Source organism: Daphnia pulex, chromosome 7 (genome assembly GCF_021134715.1).
Source record: "Daphnia pulex isolate KAP4 chromosome 7, ASM2113471v1".
Classification (NCBI taxonomy): Eukaryota; Metazoa; Arthropoda; class Branchiopoda; order Diplostraca; family Daphniidae; genus Daphnia; species Daphnia pulex.
Genome location: NC_060023.1, coordinates 8,555,854 through 8,578,088, shown reverse-complemented (window position 1 = coordinate 8,578,088; position 22,235 = coordinate 8,555,854). Strand labels below are relative to the sequence as shown.

Here is a 22,235-nt window from a genome sequence, read left to right as displayed (position 1 = left end):
GCCGTGCCATGAGAGAATTCTAAAAAATCCCCCCTTTATATTTTTGAAAAGCATTCATTTCCTCCCATCCCAACCACCCGCCTCAAGGTGCACACAGCAGATGACCCCATTGCAATGACCAGCTGACTAAGTCGACTAGCGGGAATCGAGCCAACTATTTCTCGGTCGAGAGTCGACTCCAGACCGCCCGAGTTGTTTTGTCTGTGTGTGCTCGGCCAGCCATTGAGTTCTAAAGCAGCCAGCGCAGTGTTGTTTGTTGACTTCGAGTTGTATCACCCCACCTCGTCCCTGTGTATGTGCAGTGTGTTGTTGTGTTGTACGAGAAAACCGTTTTTCTGAAAGCCACTCGTCTCACTTTCGTTCAGTTTGCTCCATTCGACAACTCTTGTTCTAACCAGAAAAACATTTTCACAGCTATAAAATGGATTCACTTCGAGAACAAGTGATGATCAACCAGTTCGTCCTCGCTGCCGGATGCGCCCGGGAACAGGCTAGACAACTGTTACAAGCAGCACACTGGCAATTCGAGGTAAACAAGAGAGAGAATGTTGTTGCTAGATTTATCTGTACGAGAGTTTTGGGCTGTTATTTTGCGCTGTAATGGATGCCATGCCACTCACATCAAAGGAGAACCACGCGCCTTTTCTTTTTGGCCTCGATTTGTTCCCCGTTGATTCACTTTTGGCAATTTTCGGTGTGTGTGTGTGTTTGGGTGGGTTTGTTATTTGCCACCATCTCGTGGCCTCCCCAAGATGGTCGTCCAAGTTCGTTGAACATACGATTTCACCACAGGAAATGTTCACAACTTGACTCTCGCCTATGATTGTGTGTGTTTGTAGAGATCATGTTGTTGTTGCTAGACAACAAAATTTTTAGAAGCAATTGGAAACCACGAGAGTTTCGTAACAAACATGGAGTCTGGCGAAAAACCGGCCCCACGAGGCCAATATTTAATTTTTTGACCAACACCTTTTTCGATTGAAATGAGTTGAACTTGTTCAACTCATTTTTTTGATTATTTCGTGACAAAATAAGAAAAAAAGAGTATGGATTAGCATCGCGTTTTGTCGCCCACCTCAGGAAACCGGTGCCTCAAAGTTGTTGTTTTGGTTGTTGTGTTGTTTTACCTTGGCCGCTAGGACATGTACAATTTTTTGATGCGTGTGGTTTTTTTCCTATTCCCCTTCTCCTCTCCACTGTATGTATGCCAGAAGGAGAGTAGGGGGGGGGAGACAGTGGGTGGATTTGTTGGGGGGGTATTCTGTCTGGCTTTTTCTGCATGGCTGGCGCTTCACAACATTACGCAATACGGCGCTTCTGCGTGGGACTGGGGCGGCTTTGTTTTGAATGGCCATTTGCCATTGGCGACTAGCAAGAAACAAGGGCAAAGGGAACGAAATCGGCCATCTTTTTTTTCGAGGGGGGTATACGGTCTCGTGATCTCGAAAACTCATTTTCTCTTATTTAGAAATCACGTTGCCGGTTTTTAGTAAATTAACTAAAATGTTGAAAACTCGCAATGTTTTGGGTTCCGATCATAACAGCCAACCCCACACAGCTGTGTTTTGTTTTCTTGTCCTTGAGCGGTTTGGTTTCTTTTGACCTTCGACGAATAGTAATGGCCGCCACCAGTCTCTTCTCACCCAACGACCAAGAGAGAATAGGCCTGGCTCTTTTATTTATGATTGTCGTCCCTGTGCAGAGGAAGGATTTCCGACTCTTGTTGTTGTGCCAAAAAATTTTCCAAGTGGGTAGAGCAGCAGCCGAGAAAAAAATCTTTTTTTGAAAATTGGGTTCGACAAGCGCCAAAATCCGCACAGCGCGGATTGGGAACTCGATCCGCCTCTAGCGTATACGTGCGTGTTTACCTATACACCTATAAGCCCGTGAATCACGTGACGGATGTTTTGATCCACCTAAACAACAACGTCGTCCCCGTTTTTGGGCATGGAAAAACCGAGTTCCGTTCGGATCTATAATCAACACAAATTGGATCAGTCGAGAAGTTGTACGTCTTTTTATGTAATGCGTCACCGGCTACACGAGAGGTGTGAGGGTTCATTTTGTGGACTAACTGGATTTTTGTTTTGCTTCTTTTTCTATACATTTTTCATGTCCTTTCGACGAACGGATCAACAGACGGCCTTAAGTATTTTCTTCCAAGAAGTCAGTGTGGCCAACTGCGGAGGAGGCGGCCATGCCCATCACCTCCATTACAATCAGGTACGTTGTTTTGTTGTTGTTGTTGGTGTGTACGTGGTGCATTTAAAAACACAACAAAAGAAATTCTCTTGGCCTGGCCATTGCCCGTATACCCAAAAGAATCACGAGCCCTCGAGCCATTTGTTGTTGTTGTTTTTCAACAACAACAGAAAAACTTGTTTGGGAAATCCAGTCAGAGAATTCTCTCTCTCTCTGCAGTCGTGCATGATTGCCATACCTGATTTTTTTCCGATTCTTTGTGGCGTGTTGAAACATTTTGCACACAATTCTAATTTTGACAATTATTTTTCTTTCTGTCTATTCCAGTTATGTACGCCAGCCAATACGCCAGCGACACCCCCGAATTTCCCTGACGCCCTGGCCGCCTTTGCCAAACTCTCAGCTTCAGATAAATACGGTACCTCGCCAGGTATGTTGTCGTTGCGAAATATATAATAATGTTTCATAAAAAGAATTCGGTGCCCGGCTTCTTGTTGTGTTGTGTGCGCTTCTTTTGTATAGAGTTGGAAACACACACACACACGGGCCAAGAGAGAAAGAGAGGGTTGTGTGTCGGAGACTTTATTTTGGTCGATCACGTGCTTCCCTCGACTCTCTCTCTATTCTTGGTCACGCCAGTTTCAACTCGTTTGTCTGCCGGAAATGTGTTTTTTTCCTTTTTCTTTTTAAGAAAACCTGCCACTAAATATCGCCTTTTTTTTCTTCTCTCTCCACACGTACAGGGATCTATTCGACATCACCGAACCCGACAGCGGCCTACCTCACCTCCCAGCACATGCACGGCTACGGTGCCCAACAGATGCCTCTGCAGCCCCAACAGCATCAACAGCAAGCCGGCCATCGGTCGACTTAGATGTGACCGTCTATATTTTGTCTTTCTTCTTTTTGTTTTCATTGGTTGGCATGTCCACTAAAAACCACCACCCACACACAGACATTATACACCTCATTATTGCAAAAAAAGAGTTTCAAAGGAGCAAAAGTAGCAAGACGACTAGTTTTGATTTTGACAACAGTTAATATTTACCTCTATCCACCACCCCCAACCCCCAAAAACCCTCCTCACTCTCTCCCAGATCTTCGGGCATAAATTTGGCAGATAGACAAAACAAAAAAGGAAAAGACATCGAGAAGCCAAACTAATCATTCGCGATGGGACAAGGAAGAAGATAAATCCTCTTCGATCTCATTCCCCCCCCACTACACTTTATTTCTCTCTCTCTCTCTTAATTCTTGTGTAACTATATATAATAATAATAACTAGGCGCTGGAAAACAAAAACCAACCTCACACACACACATGATGTTGCTGTTGTTGTCGTTGTTGCACTTTTGCTGTCAACTTCACAATCCTCACACCGAAAGAAACACTTGTAGTAACCCCCCCACCATCCCGACATTTCACGCGCGCTGGATCGTGTCTCTTTTTGTTTTCCTCTTTAGTTTCTCGTATGTAAATGTTAAAAAAAAAAAAATACCTTTTTTTTCTTGTGTGTTAAAACGATCTAGCAAAAATTCGGATCCATTTTGGTTCATTTCTCCTCGTCCTAATTTAAAAAATTTTAAAAAGAGAAAATTGGAAAAAAAAGAGTATGCGAATTTTGGTTTGTTTTTTGAAACAAGAGAAAAGAGAGACACGAGAGAAGAAATTTACCTGGTAGTCTTCAAATTTTGTTGTGGTTAATTATATAAATTTGTGTGTCAATTGTAGGCCTGTTTTCTTGAAAGGGGGAAATGCATGGCGTCTTGATTTTCTTTGATTTCTTCGTTTTCATATTTTTATTTCTTTTCCTTTTTGCGAAACTATTGAACAATTGAATTCCGAATTCAGAAAAATTGGGAAAACTAAAAAAAAAAAACAGCGTCCTACCCCTTTCTTACTTACGTGTGTGTGTGTGTGTGTGTACATCATCCGAAATAATCCTTCACTCAATGTATCCGCCTCTTTACGTGTTGCTCCTCCCTGTGGATGTACATGTGCTGTTTTCATTTCATTCATTCTGTTATAATGTAGTAAGAGACAAAAAAAAAGGACCGGCAAACAGGAAGAGAAAATGGCCAGCTGGGAGGAGAGATGACTTCATCATTCGTGAAACAAAACTTACAACTGGCTTAAACTATACTAACAATAAAAACAAAAATCATTTGGGCTACATTAGCTTCCATTGAAAAGGCAAACTGAAAAATTAAAAATTGAAAAAAAAAAGAGAAAAACTAAAAAAATCCCTGGTTTATATTATACACGATAAAGCTCATCGGACCGTATATTAATTACGTGTGAGAGTGTGTGTATGTGCTGTAAATGTTGGGTGTGTCTCAATGTGTGTGTCTCTTTTTCATGCGTGTACATTTTTTCGCCAGTGAAGTTTGTTTGTTTTCTCTCCTCCCATCGTCCTTATCATTCTCTCAAGACAATTACAAAATGCACGTCGCCAAAAGCAACATTGAATTTTCCAGAGATTCGTGAGCAACCAACTACAAACGTCACAATTTGATGATGATCAAAACGATGAAATCGACATTGAGTTTTGAAGGCAGCGCAAACTTAACGATCCATTCGACTTGTAAGGCTTTCACGTTTATTACTTGGATAGGGGGGAGGGGGATATTGCAAAGCGAGAGAAAAACATGTTATTCAAGAATATTCCACAAAGTTCTATACAGAGTGTATATGTGTATGACAACGCGTGCGCGCACTCTTGAGCAATCGATGGTGCAATTTTTTTTGTGTTTTTCACGTTTGCCGGGTGGGGAGGAGATTACGAGTTTGGGCGAATATAGTCACTGGCTATCTTTGTTTTCTGTTTATCTTGGCAATGAAAACAAATATTTGGTGTTGGTTTCAAAATAGGATAACAAGCGAGAGGAGGTTTTTTTTAATTATTTGAATTTTGGTCGATTTTTTCTGACAGCGGCCATCTGGTGGTCGTTGGAATAACGACGTACGTAAACAATAAACAGAACGAAACGCCACATGACAACAGACAGGAAAACTGGTTCTTGTGAAAAGCACATTCAAATGAAATTCAAATAGTCTCTACATGTTTGTGTTTAGTGAAATCGTCGAGATTTTATGGCCATTTGGTTCGTCCTTGAAAATGGACAAAGGTAAAAGAAATGATGTGATTGTTTGACGTCAGTATATACTCAGTATTATCCACTCTTTTCCAGAATATCCAGAAACCTGGCGATGGCTCATATTGTGCGTTCGACAGTGTTTCAAAATTTCCGCTTGCAACGGATGACTTGGCAAATCGTCGACTTTCCATTTCATCAGTATATGGCGTTGTGCCACCATGACTTGGTAAGTTCTTCTTAACAGCTTCTGACAGTTTGTGACAACTGTTTTCATGTTTCGCAAACAGAAATTTGAATCGAAACAGGGAAAAATTAACAAGTCAAAGTTTTCATTCGTCTCTCTCCCAACATTTGAAAAGAACTTGCAAAAGAATTCGCTGTCTGTCACACTCCCCCAGTAATGGCCTATACACAAATTTGTGTGGCATGTGTGATGCAAGAAATGGCCATTGTCATTCGTGTGTGTCAGGAGGTTTGCATGCATATATATGCAGACTAATTAGAGAGGGAAATCAACCACCAAGAATAGGCATATTGTATTGTAGGGAACACCGTAACATTTGGTTGGCTTTGCTGGCGAGCGTGACAACTTGATTGCTAATTCGTCCCCTATTTTTTCCTTGGAAGAGAAATCGGCTATGCAACAATAGAATTGGTTGTGTGAAAAGCGACATGTGCATGAATTTCTCATGCACGGCAGAGCTGAAACGATAATGGCGGTGACATTTTTCCGCCTCCTCGAGCTTTCCGATACTCGGCCATATGCATCGCCAGCCTTCTTCTAGTTTGTGCGGTGCTAAAATCCCATCGGACCGAAACAGCCCAAAATTGTCTCGACCGGCGCCAAGAATTTTGTATCTACTTTTCCTCGATTCGCGCCAATCATCTCACGCAACCAGTAGCCGCTGATAATGATGAACGGCCGCAGTCCCAACTATTTCTGTTTGCGCTTCAACACCTTCTTTCTTCTGATTACTCAGACACCTGACGTGGCGTGAAAAAAAGAAAAAAAAAAAGAATTATTATTTTTCTAGAAGTTGGAAATCTCTTTGTGACACACACAACTCTCTCTCCCAGCTTCTTTTTTAACCAATGCTTCGGGATAGACGAAGCCTGGGCGAGCCAGCGTGGCCGCAATCTAGTGAGCGATTATTACCAAAAAGATTGCCAAACATGGGTATGCCACACTATTACCCACAAAAACTTGCCATCTCAATTCAGCTTGATCTCTTTTGTATGTGTATTAGCGTCTCTCTCTCACAACACGCATCAGGGTCAGCAGCTCAACCGCAAACAAAAAATTTGGATGAAAGGGAAATTTTCTTTCGAGTTGGGGGGATGCCACCAAATGGAATTTACAGTTGACATATTTAGCGAATAGCTGGCATCCATCACGAAAATAGCTACAGTTTTCAGAATCGCAAAGTCTATAACTTATAGCGGTCGCTGGGTTCCCTCCTACACACACACGTGTGTGTATGATGATGATGATTGTATTGCGTCTTTTGAGCAGCTAGGGAAATTCCGATGGCGACTGATGGCGACCTTCACTTTCGGACAACACACAAAAGAACTTTTCCCTTTTTTTTCGACGATTTCTTTCAGATTAGAGATGGAAAAATGTTTGTTCGTTTTTTTGCGCTTCAAAAGTTACACGAAAAACACTCAAAAACAAATACCTTTCCCCTCTCTATGAATAAAAATTCTTCTTGTCTCATTCTCCCTCATCTGCCCAACTCTTCTTTCTTTCTTTTATTTGAGTGGCTTCTTCTATATAGCCCCGAGAGTTGGGGTTTTTGATGCATCTCCGGTGTAGCAGTAGTAACTAGTATATCCTACTAATACCCCCTCCTATCTCTCTAGAAAAAATAAAAGGAGAGAGGATTCCCGAAATGCCCTAAACGAAGGCCCCAAACTCACGACGACCTTGTGTGTTTTTTTGTCTTCTTCTTCTTCTTGTTGTTGTCAGTAAACAATCTACAATGTTTGTGAATAAGCTCCCGAGAGAGACTAAGAGAGAGAAAAAGAGAGAGAGTCATAAAGTAACTTGTGCCAGGCCACAACAGAAAGTTGTGTGTGTGTGATGCGGGCGATACGGCTCGAGATGCGTGCGTCCAAGTCGCTGTTCTACCAGCCAAAAAATTATTATTTTTTTTTTTTACCGTTCGATTTGGCCGTAACCGAACACCAAAAGAAAAAAAAAATGTTGTTGTTGGAATGTTGGCGCGTGTGGGCGTGTTCACATAGTATGTATATCCACACACAAGACACATTTTCACTTTTGTTTATTTAGCATTGAGATCTATCATCGAGATACGATATTATTATGATTATTATTCTGATCTCGCTCCAGCCCAACAGCCGTTCGGTGCTATTGGTTTTTTCCCCCCTCCGATTGCCAAAGATATTCCGTGACACACGAACGTGGCCCGGCTATCTCAGATATTGCGCAAATCACATTCCGATCCCTCCCGCCAGTTGGCCCAGCAGGTAGCCGTTAAGACTCTAAAGGTCTCGGTCTTTCTCTCTATCGTGTCAAACGGAGCTCGCTGGCCAGAGTTGCGTCAGAGAGGTCCGAGATATCAAAGCAGACGTGACTCACGTCCAAACTCAAGCGGGGAAAAAAAACAAAAAAGTATCCAGCAACTACTACTATTACTACTACTACGAGAATCGTATATGCTACTCGATTCCTTCTATTGTAATGAAGTCGATTCGTTATCGCAGGAGGTGGATAAGTGAAAGTAAATCCCTTCCATTTAGCGATACCTAATTGAATAACTTACCTTGACATTTCTCCCGACGCTATTTCTTTTATACAGTATTTCAAAGCTTCGGATGAGTGGAGATCTGGATCCTGTTTAGAGTTATAAAGAAATGCAGTTTGGTTTTTTAAAAAGAATTTGTCAGTCCCCCACCCAAAACAAAAAACAAATTTTTATATGTAGGATAATATTTTTGTTTTTTTCGCTCGGCTGGATTTTATACGCCAACCATCAGTTCGATTTCGCACGGAGTGCGGACGATGATTACTGAGCGCGCACAATGGTTTAATACGTGCGCAGTGAAAGTAACTAACGGCATTTCACATCGTTTCGCAATTCAAAACCTGCCAAAACTTCTTTTCCATTTTCTTTTTCCCTTTTTTATCACGTCGACACAATCGTCTGGTATAGTCACTCACGATATCATCCTCGATGTCGCCGAGCTATTGTGTCTCTGTCGCAAGGGGAGCCTAGAGATGATGGCCTGTCTTATAATCACGAACTGGACGGACGACTTCCGGTCGCCAACAAGTCATTGTATAATGATTATAATAATAGTACAATAATGTTGTATATAATCCCCCCGTACTTGCAGTAGGAATATAACCAACTTTCTATACATGTATTGCAGCAGGCCTCTGTGTGTGTGCTTGTTGGGTTGCCTAGGTATACAATAACGGTCGCATAGGTCGCGCCGGTTGGAATATATGGGCAGTCATTATATGAATGCGCGTACAACCCCTACTGTGTTGTTGTTGGCTGCCGTGGAAAGAAGAAAAAAAAAGTTCTTTGAACGACGAAGACTGCTGTATTTTGATTTATCATTTGACTTGTTTCACTTTCCCGTTTTCCACAAGGCTGTTGCTGTTGTTGTTGTTGAGGTTTGTTGGCACCGGTTGCGTCACAGTTATCACGAGGGGATAATTCCTTTTTCTTTTCTTTTTTTTTCATTGGCTAATCTTCCACGAAAGAGAATCTATATTTATGATTTCAATTTTTTTTTGGGTGCCGTGAGATGAGCTATTATCTGGCGGCGCGTGTAATATGTTAACAACGGGTGTACGAAAAAAAAAATTATTGTTTGGGCGTCCACATTGGAGAGCAGCCGAGACGGCGGCAGTTCGGGTCAGTTGGCGGCGGCGTCTCGGTACGTCCTTGGCTCCTCTCAACTTCAACTTTTCTCCCAAATGTTTTTATTTTATTCCAGAAAGGCTCTTATATATTTATTACAGTCGAAGCAAAAAAAAAAAGGGGGAGGGGGGTAGCATAAGCAATGTATAACAAGTTTGTTTTTCGTTTCTCCCCATCCTTGTTACATGATTCACGCTTTGTCATCCAGAGAAAGAGAGAGTCTTTGAAAAAGAAAGGAGAAACAACAACCAAGTCGTCGTATAAAAGTTAGATAATTAAATATGTTACCGTTAACGAATTATTAGGGTTTAGGCACTATATTTAGATTTGAACCGGCTGGAATTATTGGACGTGTATGACGTATACGTATTATGTAAGTCTATACTAGAGGGCAAGAAAATAGGAAGAGAACAAGACGAAATGAAAATGGTGGGGGCTCACTTGTTGATTGTTGTTGTTGGAAGAGAAAGAAAAACAACAGCGAGCGATCTGAGCTGTTGGTGGAAGGAGTTTGGCCTCATTTCTCCAACGGTGTGTGTGTGTGTGTGTGTGCACTAGCGGCGAAGTTCACATGGCCGAGCTTTCAGCTTTCACGCCCGTGATTGTTGTCGGTACGACCATAGCTCTACATAGAAGCCCCCCACTACCACCAACCACCACCTCCTTGTGCCCCCCTTTTTTTCATTCCTTCCTCAACTTTTCTTCTTCTTTCGGTCGGTTGTTGTTTCCATCACGAACCTCATCAACAAGGCCGACACATCCGACAAGAGCTTCGCTGAGCCTCTTTCTTCAAGCGCCAAATGGAATCGTGACCAACTCGTTCACGTCGAGAAACAGTCAACCTGGGCCTATTATCTCCACACACTACACTCTATATGTATACTACCCGGGGTGAAATGGGGTTCCCGGAAGAAACTTAGGCTGTGTACTGCGGTATATCTGTAATATAACTTTCCCTCCTTCTTCTCCCCGTTTTCTTCTCTTGTATTTTCTATTTCTCTCCGTGATTTTTCCCTTTTTCTTTTATTTTAAAAGAAGAAGAAGAAATCTTGTTCGGTGAAAAGTTGACGTGTCATTAACAAACAAGGGCGACTCCGACTGGCTTTTACCAAGACAAATCGAACTCACAAAATCGTATCTAAACTTTTTAAAAACAGGGAGAGAGTCGCCAGGGAAATGCTCGAATGAAAAATGAAATTTCAGATAAGCCAATAATAGTAAAAACAAAGGGTCGTTTTACATTCAACAATTAACTACGGCTATTAATAATACATACTATCTAAAAATTTGTAAAAACTCACTTAATTTTGATCGTTTCGGGCTTCTTTTTTATTTTTGCGTTCTATTTGCACGTTCGAGTGTGACGCAGTACATTCGTCTATTATTGACTCGGGATTTTTTGTAAAAATTTTTCCGTGTCATTTCTGGCGGGTATTTTTCTACGCGGAAGAAGATTTTTTTATTTTTATTTTCTTATTTTTACTTTGACTTTATTTTGCGGTTTGGCTTTTTATTTTATTTTATTTTTTTGGCAATCGGCGGAGAGAATTTTGTGCGCGGAGGGCGGACTTTTTGGGCGACCGCTGAAAGGCAAAGAGAAAGGCGCGATGCGTGTTTTCTTCTTCACCCCGAGAAGAGCGGAAAAATTACATTTTTTCTTTCACAAAAATGTAATAATCTCTTTTTTTTGGCCGCAATAATAGGCCAAATAGGCCCATGACGACCAAACTTTTAAAAACAAAAAAAAAAAGCCAGAAAGAGAAATGAAGCGCTAAGCTGTCGTCGTCGTGAATTCGATGAAGAAAAAAAAAAGAAGAAGTTAACATTTCGATTCAAAGTAAACGGTGTTACGTGCCAGTGTGTGAAAGTTAGGCAGGCAGCCAACACGAGCTCCATCGCTGGCGCTCTTCTTCTCTTTTCACCCGAAAAATAAAAAGACCCGCCTCTCCCTCATCGTTTCGTTCGTTTTTTTTTTCTTTCGTCTTCCTCCCAGTCCACCCACCCACCACCACCCACCAACCTCCTCCTCCTTGCCAGCAGCACCTTCGTGAGCGCTAGAGAGTCCTCTAGTGCTCTCAGTGGCAAAAGATCCGCAGTCGCAACCGGTTGACTTTTTTCTTTGATACTTGAAAAATTTTAAATTTTAAAAAGAAACAACTCTCTCTCTCTAAAATTCGTTTTCCCTGGCTGGACATTTTGTTCTGTCAAGTGTCTCTTACGTCATTCGAGTGCGTCTTTGTGTGTGTGTTTATTTGAACGTGACCGATCAACTTTTTTATTTCTATTTTTCGACCCACTCACCAAAAGAATTGAAAATTTGTATGGACTGGTGTTGCTGCTGCTCTTCTAACCGACAACAAGGAAGCCATCAGCTGCTCCAACGAGTCACTTAATTGCCCAACCAAATCTTCCGCTCCCCTGAAAATAATAAAACCCGAGGACTTAAAAATTAGCCATCGACTTTGGAGCTGCAGCTAGGTGAGTTTGAATCGATTCATTCAAAAATTCGCGCCAACCAGTATATTTCAAAAAAATTAAAAAGAAGAACAAGTCGGTTTGAATTTTTTGAATGCTAATGCGTGATACTTGTCCTTATATGGGGCACATCAAGTGTATATATCGGCGTCGGTCGTCTGCGATACAAGCAACTTTCTCTGCTGCTCTTTTTTTCTCCTGACTCTTTTCTCTTCCCTTTCTCTTCGGTCCAAACGAAATAGACAAACCCAACGACAGCGGCAGCAACCGAAATGGTGTGTTCACTTTTCTTCTTCTCTCTTCACCTTCTTTTACATGTGTTATTCGCTTGTAGAACAGTCGACAATTCACGGCTTCTTTTGGCATGGTGGTTGGGGTTTTCCCCTTGTGCGTTGATTAGTTTTCTCTATGCTCCCAAAAAGGGTCTTGCGGGTTCGATTCTTTTTCTGTTCAATCGAATGATTTGAGAGAGACGGCCTTGCATTCCTCCCTTTCTTGTTGCCCAGTTATTAGCCGTGCCATCCTAATAATGTCTTTGGATGGTTTTCGTGTCTCTTCTCGGTTCGTTTAGGCAACGAACGAACGGACGGATCAATTGGCACATTCGCAGACAAGGGAAAGTTCAGTTTCGCCTTACCCCCGTTTTGGGAGTTGCCAAATATCACGTCGGCCATGACACCCACCTCTTCTACTTCTTCTTCTTCCCATATAGACGATGATGATATTTGAATTGGCTAAACGATTCCCATGATTTGCACAACAACAACAACAACACACATTGTGATATTGCGCCGTGTCAACACGAAGTCTCGTTCTTGTGTCTTTGGTCGCTCACGCGCTCGACTTAAAAGGTTAATCGGATCGAGAAGAAGAAATAGAAGAAGCTGCCAAGGCGGGTCGATCAAAAAGAAAAAAAAATGCACGAATTCCAAAAAGGGAGGGGGAATCATTCACGATTTTCTGTCGTGAACAAATGCCAGAGTCGAAGTTGTTGAAGCCTTGACGCGCTGGGGGAGAGAGAGATTTGAACGCGCAGACGTTTGCGGGTTGGTTGGTTGTTGGTTGTCAAAAAACGGCGAAAGTTTTGACAAAAGAGTCAAAGGCCCTTTTTGTTTGTGTGGAAAATGTAAAAATACAAAAATTCGTGATGAATTGCGGGAGATGGAAGTGAAAGTCCTTCAGCTGCCAACCGACAATTGTCTGATCTTATTCATCGGGAGTTTTTCGCCGACTGCCAAAGTTCATCGTTGAACCCTCCCCCAACAACTTTGTTTTCTTCTCCGTTTATGGGATAACTCCCGACATGGATCATTCCCGCGGGATTAAATGCTGTTGCGATACAGTTCCGCGTCGAGACTTGATTTCACGACCCGCGTTCGTTTCCCTTTCTCTCTTTTGATCATTCCATTTGACGTTGTATGTACACGGTTTTTGTTCTTCGTGCGCTGGTAGAGAGAGAGACTCCCGAGGAGGAGCTTTCACGGCTGACTAGTAGGTCACGCCGCACAATATATCCATCTATATTTATTTCTTTTTTTTTTTTTCAAAAGGGAAGAAAGAAGTGGTAGGTAGGTAGGTATAGTGGTTTGAATATTATTGGTGGCCTCATCCTCTATTTCGTTAAGGTTGAATACAAGGAAAAGCGGAGCCCGGCCAAATAAAGGTGGCGGAGGCCCCACCATTATTATTACGGCACAAAACAGGGGAAAGTGAAAGTGAAAGCTTCTCTCTCTTCCAAAAAGAAAAGAAAAATAAAGAAAACGATGGGCTAACTCTTATCTCATTCGTCACGAAAGTCTTGTTGCCGTGTGTGTGTGTGTGTGGATGATAAGAGGCGAAAGGGGTGGAGAGAGAGAGAGAGGAGGGGAAAATGATCACTTTCTCTCTTCAGCTGTGTTGAAAAAAGAAAAGAAGAAAAGATTTTTTGATTCGGTTTGACTTGACCTTTTTTCTCTCTTTCCTCAAAGCCTTTTTGAAAATGAATCGAGAGTTTTTTTATTTTTATTTTTGGGGTTGTGTGTTGCATCACGAGAGATCCAACCCAACCAGAAATCTTTTCCGACAACAAGTGGCAGTGGCAGTTGAGATGGTGAAAGGGATATAGAAAAAAAGAGAGAAAGTTAATGCCATGTAAGAAGAAAGAGAAGGGTTGTTGTTTCTTTTATAAAAATATATCCCCCCTTTGCACACCCTCGGTGATGTGTGCCTCCTGGCGGGACCCGTGTTATGTTATTCCGGGTCCAACGGTCCGCAGTGTAAGAGTCAAAAGAGAATTTCATTTTTTAGTTTTTTCCTTCTTTTTCTGATAAGACATAAAAAGAAAAACCCCTAAAAAATGATGATGACTTTCTTTCTTATAGCTTCATGCTGCGCATCTGCTTGTGTGTAGGTACATCGTCTGTGTAGTTTTGGGTTTGTTGGGATGATGTTGTTGTGTGTTGCGCGGGACGACTACCTTCCAAAGAAGTCGAAGAACGTCCTTGGCCAAGGACGTCAAGTCTCTTTTCTTATTTTCGGTCCGGCCTCAAAACCCAGTAAAGATTTTTATTTTATTTCATTTTTTCGGTTGAAAAACTTCACAGAAATAAGAGAGACACTCCCCTTTTATGAGAAAATATTTGCATAGGATACATGCCTAATAATTATCCAATTAGCGGTTTGTACTTCATCACCCCGGATGTCGGAATGAGACGTGTGACAAGGTCGAATTATCAGTTTTCGGGGGGTTTTTAGATTCAAATGAATTTCAATTTGAAATTTCGGCAAAGGTATTTTTATTATCATTCCTTGCGGTGGGGGGGGATGGATGGTTTCCTGTTGTTTCCATTTCGGATGACTGCGCCTCTTTTCCCAAAAAATGTTTTTCAAAAGAACAAAAATTCCGCCGATAACACAAGAAAATGACGTCATCCCGGTGACGCTCTTTCCTCCCCCCGGTATAATAATCAAGTCGTCTGAATAAGGGAAACGTGAACGACTTTGCCTGGAATGTCCGTGTGGATATGATGCGCTTTTGTTCACGGTCACGACTGTCGTTAAATCGCAAATGATTTGAAACGCTACCAGGGGGGTAAAACCCAAATCCCCCCTCCAAAAAAAGAATAATAACGACCAGAACAACCAACCGCGCTGTTACCTTGTCGATATAACCGCCGAATTATTTGCAGAGCTTTTTTTTGCTTGTCAGCCTTCGAATTTGGCGAACAACATTCTTTCCTTTAAAATTCATTTTTATTTTTTTGGCCACTCCTGTGTGACAGACGACTAAACAAAAGAAACACGATTCTTTTTCCCGAACCGCAAAAGGCGTTTGGTGGAAAAAAACTAAACAAACATGCGAAAAAGCAACCGGGAAACGGTTCGTCAAGTGGGCGACAATCTGGCGAAGGTAACTGGGCGGTTGTTGCTGTTCCGTGGTGGTACTAGTAGTACATGGCAGGCAATGCGCTGGAACCGAACAACTTTTTCCGGCCGTTCCTTTTCTGTCTTAGTTTCTTACCAATTCGCCGAGCGTACACACGTGCCCCAAACTCTCTCTCTCTCCTGTTCGCCTTTCTCTCTTATCTCTCCACTCCAACACGCACAAGATTTTTACCCAAAAAATAAAATAAAATCACCTGGAATATCAAGTTTTTAATTTTTCCCAGTGTCGTAGTTCCAGTGACTTTTCAAGTGAATTTCAATCGATTGACAAATATTTGCGAAAAGACAAACGAAGAACAAACCGTGTAAGTAGAAACACACAAATCTTAACGTATAGCCTGTCATTTTAAACAAAGGAGAGAAGAAGAAGAAAAACCCAGGTAACGAACGGACGGACCAGCACAGCACAGCTCAAGGGGAAAAAAGGGGGTCTGCGTGATGTCATCGTGAAAGTAGACATTAATAACGGCAGTATAGCTCCCTTTTAGATTCGAGCACTCTCTCTCTATCTCTCCAAGTACAGCACACACACACACACACTTCCGCCAAAAAATAAAAGGATTGAGAAGCTAATAATAAGAAAGAAAGAAAGAAAAACCCCAGGTGGTGACTGGACTATTAAAAAAGAGAGCCTTTATATAATAGCGAGAGCTATAGACCGTCTTTTGTTTCATTTTCTTTCTCTCCCGAACGAACCCTGTTGCGTACCTACTAAAACGCGGGCGATCTTGATAATTGCCGGAGAAGCGATTCAATGGGCCTTTTCCATGCAGGTATTATAATATACAGGTGTATATTATAATATGCAAGCTCGACAGTTTTTTTTTTCCAGGTAATAATAATGCGGTAACCGATGGTCGGTGCTGTACTACTACTACTACAGACCAGCGATTCGGTTATTACATTAACCTAGTTTTGTCACTACTTTCTTCTTCTTTCTTTTTTATTAGTGAGTTGTTTTCAAAATTTATTAGAGTTAAATATTTCATTGTTGGATAGACTTGGGCGACCTTGCCGAATGTATGGCGGCTCGTATGTAGACTGTGACACGAACTGTCGTATCGGCCAACTATATAGCGGAAATATGTGTGTGTAGTAGTACACGGAATTATTGAGTAGCTTATTATTACATTATTTCTCTCTACAGCTCAAATGATATACGGTATGTAACCCATCGATTTGGTCCGGCAAGTCCCTAGTTGCTGGCTTTCTACACGTCCAAGACACCTAACCTGTTTTCTTTTTCATTTTTTTTTCTCTCTCTCTTCTTTTCTTTTTCTGGCTTCATCCACACACACATTTTATTTTTTTTTTATTTTTTATCTCTTAGGAAAGCAGCGGAGAAAGGAGTGTATGGCCGCGAGCTATTAACTAGAAAATCAAATGCTTTTTTTTTTTTACTATTTTATTTTCTTTCTCTTTAAATCATCAAAGTGAGCTGCTGGTTTTTCGTTTCGATTCAGTATTTTATTTGGGGAAGAGAATGTCAGTTGTTGATCATCGTTTGTAGCAAACGATTGACATAGATATACGAAATTCGGATTGTATTTGATAATAAGAATGCTGTTTTTTCCCCCCTCTCGTTTGAAATCCGGTTCAGTTTGTCAGATAGACAAAGACCAACAACAACAACAGACATCCGAACGGGCAGTTGTCTAAAACGTGTGATGAATTGTTTCTATTATTTGTTGTTTTGACGACGACAGGAACGAGAGAGGGAGAGATCGAGAGAAGGCAGAGGAATCAAAACGACTAGAAGGAGGAAAAAGGACATTTGCTCGATGAAGATGGCAAGAGCCAATGGGACGATGAGGTGGCTCCTCTTGCTCCTGGCCGCCACCGTCTGCAGCGGCCAGCAGAATCACGTCGACCTCACCGACGACGACCACAACCACAACCCCATGGGATGCGACTGCATGGAATACTGGGCCTGCATCACCAGGTACGCACTTACCATCTCAAAATCCATTCATTTCCATTTTGGCTCAAAAATAAATTGTTTTTTTTTTCTGGTTTTTTATTTCCATCCAGCGGAGGCTCGGCGTACAGCTACTGCGGCAACATGGACCAGAGCGTGTGTTGCTACGTGCCGCGAGGCGCCCGCCCCATCGGACTCTTGCCCGTCCTCAACAAGTCCAAGTGCGGCCGCAAAGGAAACGTGGCCGCAGCCGTTGGCGATCGCAAGCGCAGCGACGGACTAGCCGATTTGGGAGAATGGCCGTGGCATGTAAGATCTCGTAGCCGAACAGCACAAACGTCATCACATCCCCCTCCTCCTCTCCTGTGCACACACACACACACACACACACAACAGATTGTTATTAAAGGCCCATCGATCAAGAGATTCTTTTTTCGCCAGGGTTTATTATATGAGTGGGGGGGCTCTTTTTTTGTTTCTTCCTGGACTATTTTTTCGCCGATTTCATCACAGAGAGCCGAAGAAGAAGAAGAAGAAGAAGAAAAATTTGGTTACAACTAAAAAGAGAGTTGGCCAGCACACGATTCTCTCTTCTTCTTCTTCTTCTATCCCAGTTGAATCAACGAAAGATGGAGGTCGGCCCCGAACAGTAGTAGCTGCCGGCACTCTCTCTCTGCGCTTATAGCCAAAGTCGACAAACACACACACACACACACAGACACACGCAAGATCCGGCTCCATAATGGAACACGCGCTATATAGTCGCTCTCTTCTTCTTCTTCTTCTATTCTTTTGATTTTATTTTTTATTTTTTTTTGGCCGGGGATAGTTATTCAATATTCAGAAGAAGAAGAAGAAGAAGCTGAGGGTGGCCTTTCTTATTTTGTCGGTGTGACGTGGAATCCGTGATTATACACACGCACACACACACAGGGCTGGCGGGCATCCTGGAACTACCAGGTGCCAACGGCCTCTCTCAAGGCTGACCGAGCCTCTCTTTGCGCAGGTTTGAACCCCGACCGAAAAGTTGCTTCTTAGCTTATTAGGCTTTTAAAATAAAACAAGGGTACAATGCACTCTAGATGGCCTCTCTGGTGCATCTCGCAGGTGAGCTCATCAGCAAAAGGGATACATTGACAGGTGCGGCTCGACAGGAAATGCCACGGGAAACACAAAACGGGTGGGTGGGATGTCGTCCCGAACTCGTTTGTTTTACGCTGCGCTAGGGCGTGATTGTTTCTTCAGCAGCCAACAAAAAAGAGGAATGTGTTATAGATAACACTTACATCACTCGTTTAGCTCAAGGACGCCAGAGCTCTTGTCACGGGACCCCGTTTTCTCTGCGTGAAAAATTGTACAACCGCAAGAGCGGAGAGGTGTTGTCCCTCTCTGGTGTCGAAGGCGTTATTCGCCCATCGATTTTGGTTTTTTCTTTTGTTTTGTTTCAACTCCCTCCGTCAAAAAAAATGATTATATTTTTCTCTTTTTTGTTTTATGGTCGATCTGCAGGCGGCCGTGCTGGAAAAACCGCAGGATCTGTACGTTTGCGGGGCCTCGCTTCTGGACGAGTCGTGGGTCGTGACGGCCGCACATTGCGTCGATGATTAGTAAGTGAAACGCCCAATTTTTATTTCTCTCTTTTTTTGTGGGGGTTATTTATTTATCCAAGCGTTCCCGTCCATTTGGCGATTTTCAATTGGTTGAAAAATTTGGCCACCAACCGGCCCATATAATTTTTGAAAAAATAGAGTGTCAGTTACAGATATACGTCGACGCTTTTTTCAAAACATGCAGTTAGTCGATGATGTTAAATGATGCGTCGTGCAAACGTGTTGACCAGAACGACCGGCTTGGATGGGCATGTAGGGAAAGAAAAAGGAGAGCTCGACATCTTGTATCATAGGTGTGCTGTCCTCACAGACGTTAGAAAGCTGCTGTCGACCGGCAATATCTTTTGCAGTTTTACAGGTGCTGCTGCTGGGGCGCTCGGCATCCTCCTCACACGGACCTGTGAGGAAGAAATAGAAAAGAGTCATCCTGTTTTTGTTTGAAAAGAAAAGAACTTCGATCCATATAAGAGTGAGACTGAGCTGCCATCGCCCAAAAAAAAAGGCCAACTCTCGTATTATATGTAGTACCTTTTCCCTTTCTTGTTTTCTTCATTCCTTCAAGTCCCCACCGTCACCCGAATGAAAGTTGACATTCGCCATAATTTGTTTCTCTCTCTTTCACCGTTTGCGAAAGTCTCGCAAAACAACAAAACTGCTTTTCTTTCTTTTTTTTTTTAAAAAAGAAAGAAATAACTTTCGGCTTTCCCTCCATTTTGAATTGACCAGATCCCAGTCAATGCATATTTCTTTTTCTTTTTACGTTTCATTCATTTTCTACTGATAATATATAGACTGGGAAGATCTACTTTCTGTTCGACCAAAGACCGGCCCCATCAACTTTATTATCTTTTGGAACAAATTCAAAAAAACGAGGCATTTGTAGAGAAAAAAAGGGAAAAGAATTAAAAAAACAGAAGATAAAAAGATATGACTAATATATTACAAAGAAAAAATTTCACTTTATGCATATTGACAATTACGATAGTATTTTAGATGTATGTACATGTAAAAGTGGGACAGCGCCGGGGAAAAAAAATCTTTTCTATTATTCAATTGAAAGAAAAAAATAAAAAAAATAAATTAATACAAATTAAAATTCGACAGTTTGGCGAGTGGCAACATCAGCTCGGTGCTGAAGGTGCGGCTTGGCGAATACGATGTTAGCGTGACGACCGAGCAGCTGGCCTACGAGGAGTTGGACGTTTCGCACGTCATGGTCCACCCGCAATTCAACAATTTGTCTCTGGCCAATGACATCGCTCTGCTCCGTTTCGTACAGCCGGCCAGACGCCGGCCTCATATCGACGTCGTCTGCATGCCTCATCCGGGCCAAGTCTCCGAGACGGAAGGAACCCGCTGCGTCGTCACCGGTTGGGGACGCAAATTGGAGGGTAATTTGGGTCTTTTTTTTTTTTTTTGAATAATGACGCCAGTTAATGATTGCAATTTTTGAAATTGCCGCTTTTATAATGGCGCGAATTTTGAAATGATCGCAGATGGAACTCATTCGGTGATCCTGAAGGAGATCGAGGTGCCTTTGTGGGACGACGCCAAGTGTCAGGCGGCGTTAAAGACCCAATTTGGGCCCAATTTCGTCCTGCCGTCCACGTCCATCTGCGCCGGCGCAGAAGGCAGAGACGCTTGTGATGTAAGATTTGAAATTTTCTCTTGCTAATTATTTATATTATATGTTGGCAATTTGTCAAAAGTTGTACATCATTTTATTTCATTTCTTCTTCTATTTTTTCTGGGTGTCCGCTGACTGGTCGTAGGGAGACGGAGGAGGTCCTCTCGTCTGCGAAAAAGAAGGTCAGTGGTTCCAGGTGGGTGTCGTCAGTTTCGGCATCGGCTGTGGGCGGACCAATTTGCCAGGCGTCTACACTCGACTCTCGGCTTTCGACGGATGGATCCACGAAACCATCCGCAGTTTCAAGACCCTCTCCGGTTAATAACAAGATCAAATAAAAGCAAGAAATGTTGACAATTCTAAGGATAAAAACAACAAAAAACAAAACAAAAAAAAATGGAACGAACTGGACGATCGATATTAAAATTATAGAGTAAATTGAGAGAGAGAGAAAGAGATGACACAACGACGAGTCGTGAAAATGTTCTGAATTCAAGTGCAATCATGGCAGATTCCATCCATCCATCCACTTTTGGTCGAATTGGGGTCGATATCATTTCACCTGGAAAAATGGAAGGAGGTTAACATTTTTACTTTGAAATTATTATTATTACCATCCCCGTTTCTCCCCCATCGTGAAAGCGAATCTGTGCGGCCAATTAGTTTTTTTTTCTCTCTCGAGAAAACGCAAATAAATTTAATTAGGAACGGTGTTTTTTTCCGATGAGGCATTTACACTCCCAGCAGAGTGGAAAATAAAGGGAAACGAAAAAACATTTTTGTCAAGACACGGGAAATGCTGAAGAGGCGCAGGGCGCAAAGCTGCAAGTTGGACGAGTGCGTGTTTTTTATAATTTTTTTTTTTTTTGTTTTGCATTTATTTTATTTTTTAAAGATGACGAGACCTATATTAAATATCATAGCGTACGAATTTCATGGGGAAAAAAATGACGACTGCGTTCTGTTTCGTTCACACACCGGCAAAACGAGATTTTTGTAATCACACAAGATTTTTATATAATTCCATCCCACATTTTTTTTCGTTGATTTTCATTTTCTCTTTTTGATGTTTTTACCCAAATTTTGTTTTCAAATCACCTCCCTCCAATTGTCATTTTTTTTATATTGAAAATTCACAACAAATTATTTTTGTTTAATAACACGAAACGTGTTTCCTCGGGTTGCTGATATGTGCGTGCGTGAACAATGTTTTTTTTTTTGGGTGCTGCGCTTCCATATTTCTTTATTTTTTCACCCCTCCTCTCCCCTCGTCTTGTCTTTATAATTTCCATCCAATTCGAATTGCATTGTATAACTTGGAATGACACACACAATTTGTTTTTGAAAATTTTTTTTTTGACATTCGGCACTTGAATACAGTGTCCTTGTACATTGCCTATAAACGGCTACAATCGCTTTTTATTTCCGGCTACATTTATCCAAAGAATTTCAAGAACAAACCTCCGATGGGATGTGTATATCTAATCATTACGTGATATCCCAGCAGCGGTGACATATAGATCTCGTAGAGCACAACGAACCGTGCCCTTGACAACAACCTTCGTCGTTCAGGTTTGTGTTTTTCTTCTTTTATTATTGGACAACTTTGTTGACGGACGTTCTGCATTTCCTTGTTTGATTTCATTCTTTTTATGGGCTGGTTTTTGGGTGTACCTATTTACTTGTTCCGGTCTTATTTGTCGGAGATTCGGCCTTGGCCAGACCTTATTTTACTCTCTTTCTACCAGAAAAGGGGTTTCATTTCTAAATCTTAAAGACGGCAAACGTCACCTTCGGGAGGGTCTTGTTTCCGTGTTTCTGGTTAATGTTTCAGATCGTTCGGCGTATATACTCTCACAGCAACCGGTTTCTTATGTTAATGCGATTACACGCAATCGAGCTTCAACAGGTAGTAGAAGTAGAAGCTACATAGTTTAGTTCATCGCATTCTCTCTACCTTTCTCTCTACTTTTACAGTCTCCGACC

At 42.0% G+C, this 22,235-nt stretch overlaps 2 protein-coding genes across 4 annotated transcripts; both read left to right on the top strand.

Annotated features, from left to right (window-relative positions):
• Positions 1-185: 185 nt before the first annotated feature.
• LOC124197860 (UBA-like domain-containing protein 1) lies at positions 186-3,982 on the top strand. Its single transcript, XM_046593411.1, has 4 exons — positions 186-529; positions 2,140-2,223; positions 2,530-2,632; positions 2,946-3,982. The coding sequence occupies exons 1-4, from the start codon at positions 422-424 to the stop codon at positions 3,074-3,076; spliced, it is 426 nt and encodes a 141-aa protein (XP_046449367.1). The 5' UTR covers positions 186-421; the 3' UTR covers positions 3,077-3,982.
• Positions 3,983-4,655: 673 nt separating this feature from the next.
• Positions 4,656-21,652, top strand: LOC124197859 (phenoloxidase-activating factor 2-like). Of its 3 annotated transcripts, XM_046593408.1 has the most exons (8): positions 4,656-5,330; positions 5,394-5,526; positions 16,801-17,036; positions 17,126-17,321; positions 18,522-18,619; positions 19,727-20,013; positions 20,119-20,270; positions 20,395-21,652. In XM_046593408.1, exons 1-8 carry the CDS (start codon positions 5,296-5,298, stop codon positions 20,569-20,571), a joined length of 1,314 nt encoding a protein of 437 aa, XP_046449364.1. In that variant the 5' UTR covers positions 4,656-5,295; the 3' UTR covers positions 20,572-21,652. The 3 variants fall into 3 exon arrangements, with proteins under 3 accessions (XP_046449364.1, XP_046449366.1, XP_046449365.1); XM_046593410.1 differs by lacking the exons at positions 4,656-5,330; positions 5,394-5,526 and adding an exon at positions 11,258-11,674; XM_046593409.1 differs by lacking the exons at positions 4,656-5,330; positions 5,394-5,526 and adding an exon at positions 15,075-15,399.
• Positions 21,653-22,235: the final 583 nt, after the last annotated feature.

Excerpts from the sequence above, each read along its gene's own strand:
- LOC124197859 (XM_046593408.1), top strand. The coding sequence starts at position 5,296 with ATGGCCATTTGGTTCGTCCTTGAAAATGGACAAAG. Across the intron at positions 18,620-19,726 it reads GCACATTGCGTCGATGATTA|TTTGGCGAGTGGCAACATCA; the intron begins GTAAGTGAAACG and ends AAAATTCGACAG. Across the intron at positions 20,014-20,118 it reads TTGGGGACGCAAATTGGAGG|ATGGAACTCATTCGGTGATC; the intron begins GTAATTTGGGTC and ends AAATGATCGCAG.
- LOC124197860 (XM_046593411.1), top strand. The coding sequence starts at position 422 with ATGGATTCACTTCGAGAACAAGTGATGATCAACCAGTTCGTCCTCGCT. Across the intron at positions 530-2,139 it reads CAGCACACTGGCAATTCGAG|ACGGCCTTAAGTATTTTCTT; the intron begins GTAAACAAGAGA and ends ACGGATCAACAG. Across the intron at positions 2,633-2,945 it reads TAAATACGGTACCTCGCCAG|GGATCTATTCGACATCACCG; the intron begins GTATGTTGTCGT and ends CCACACGTACAG.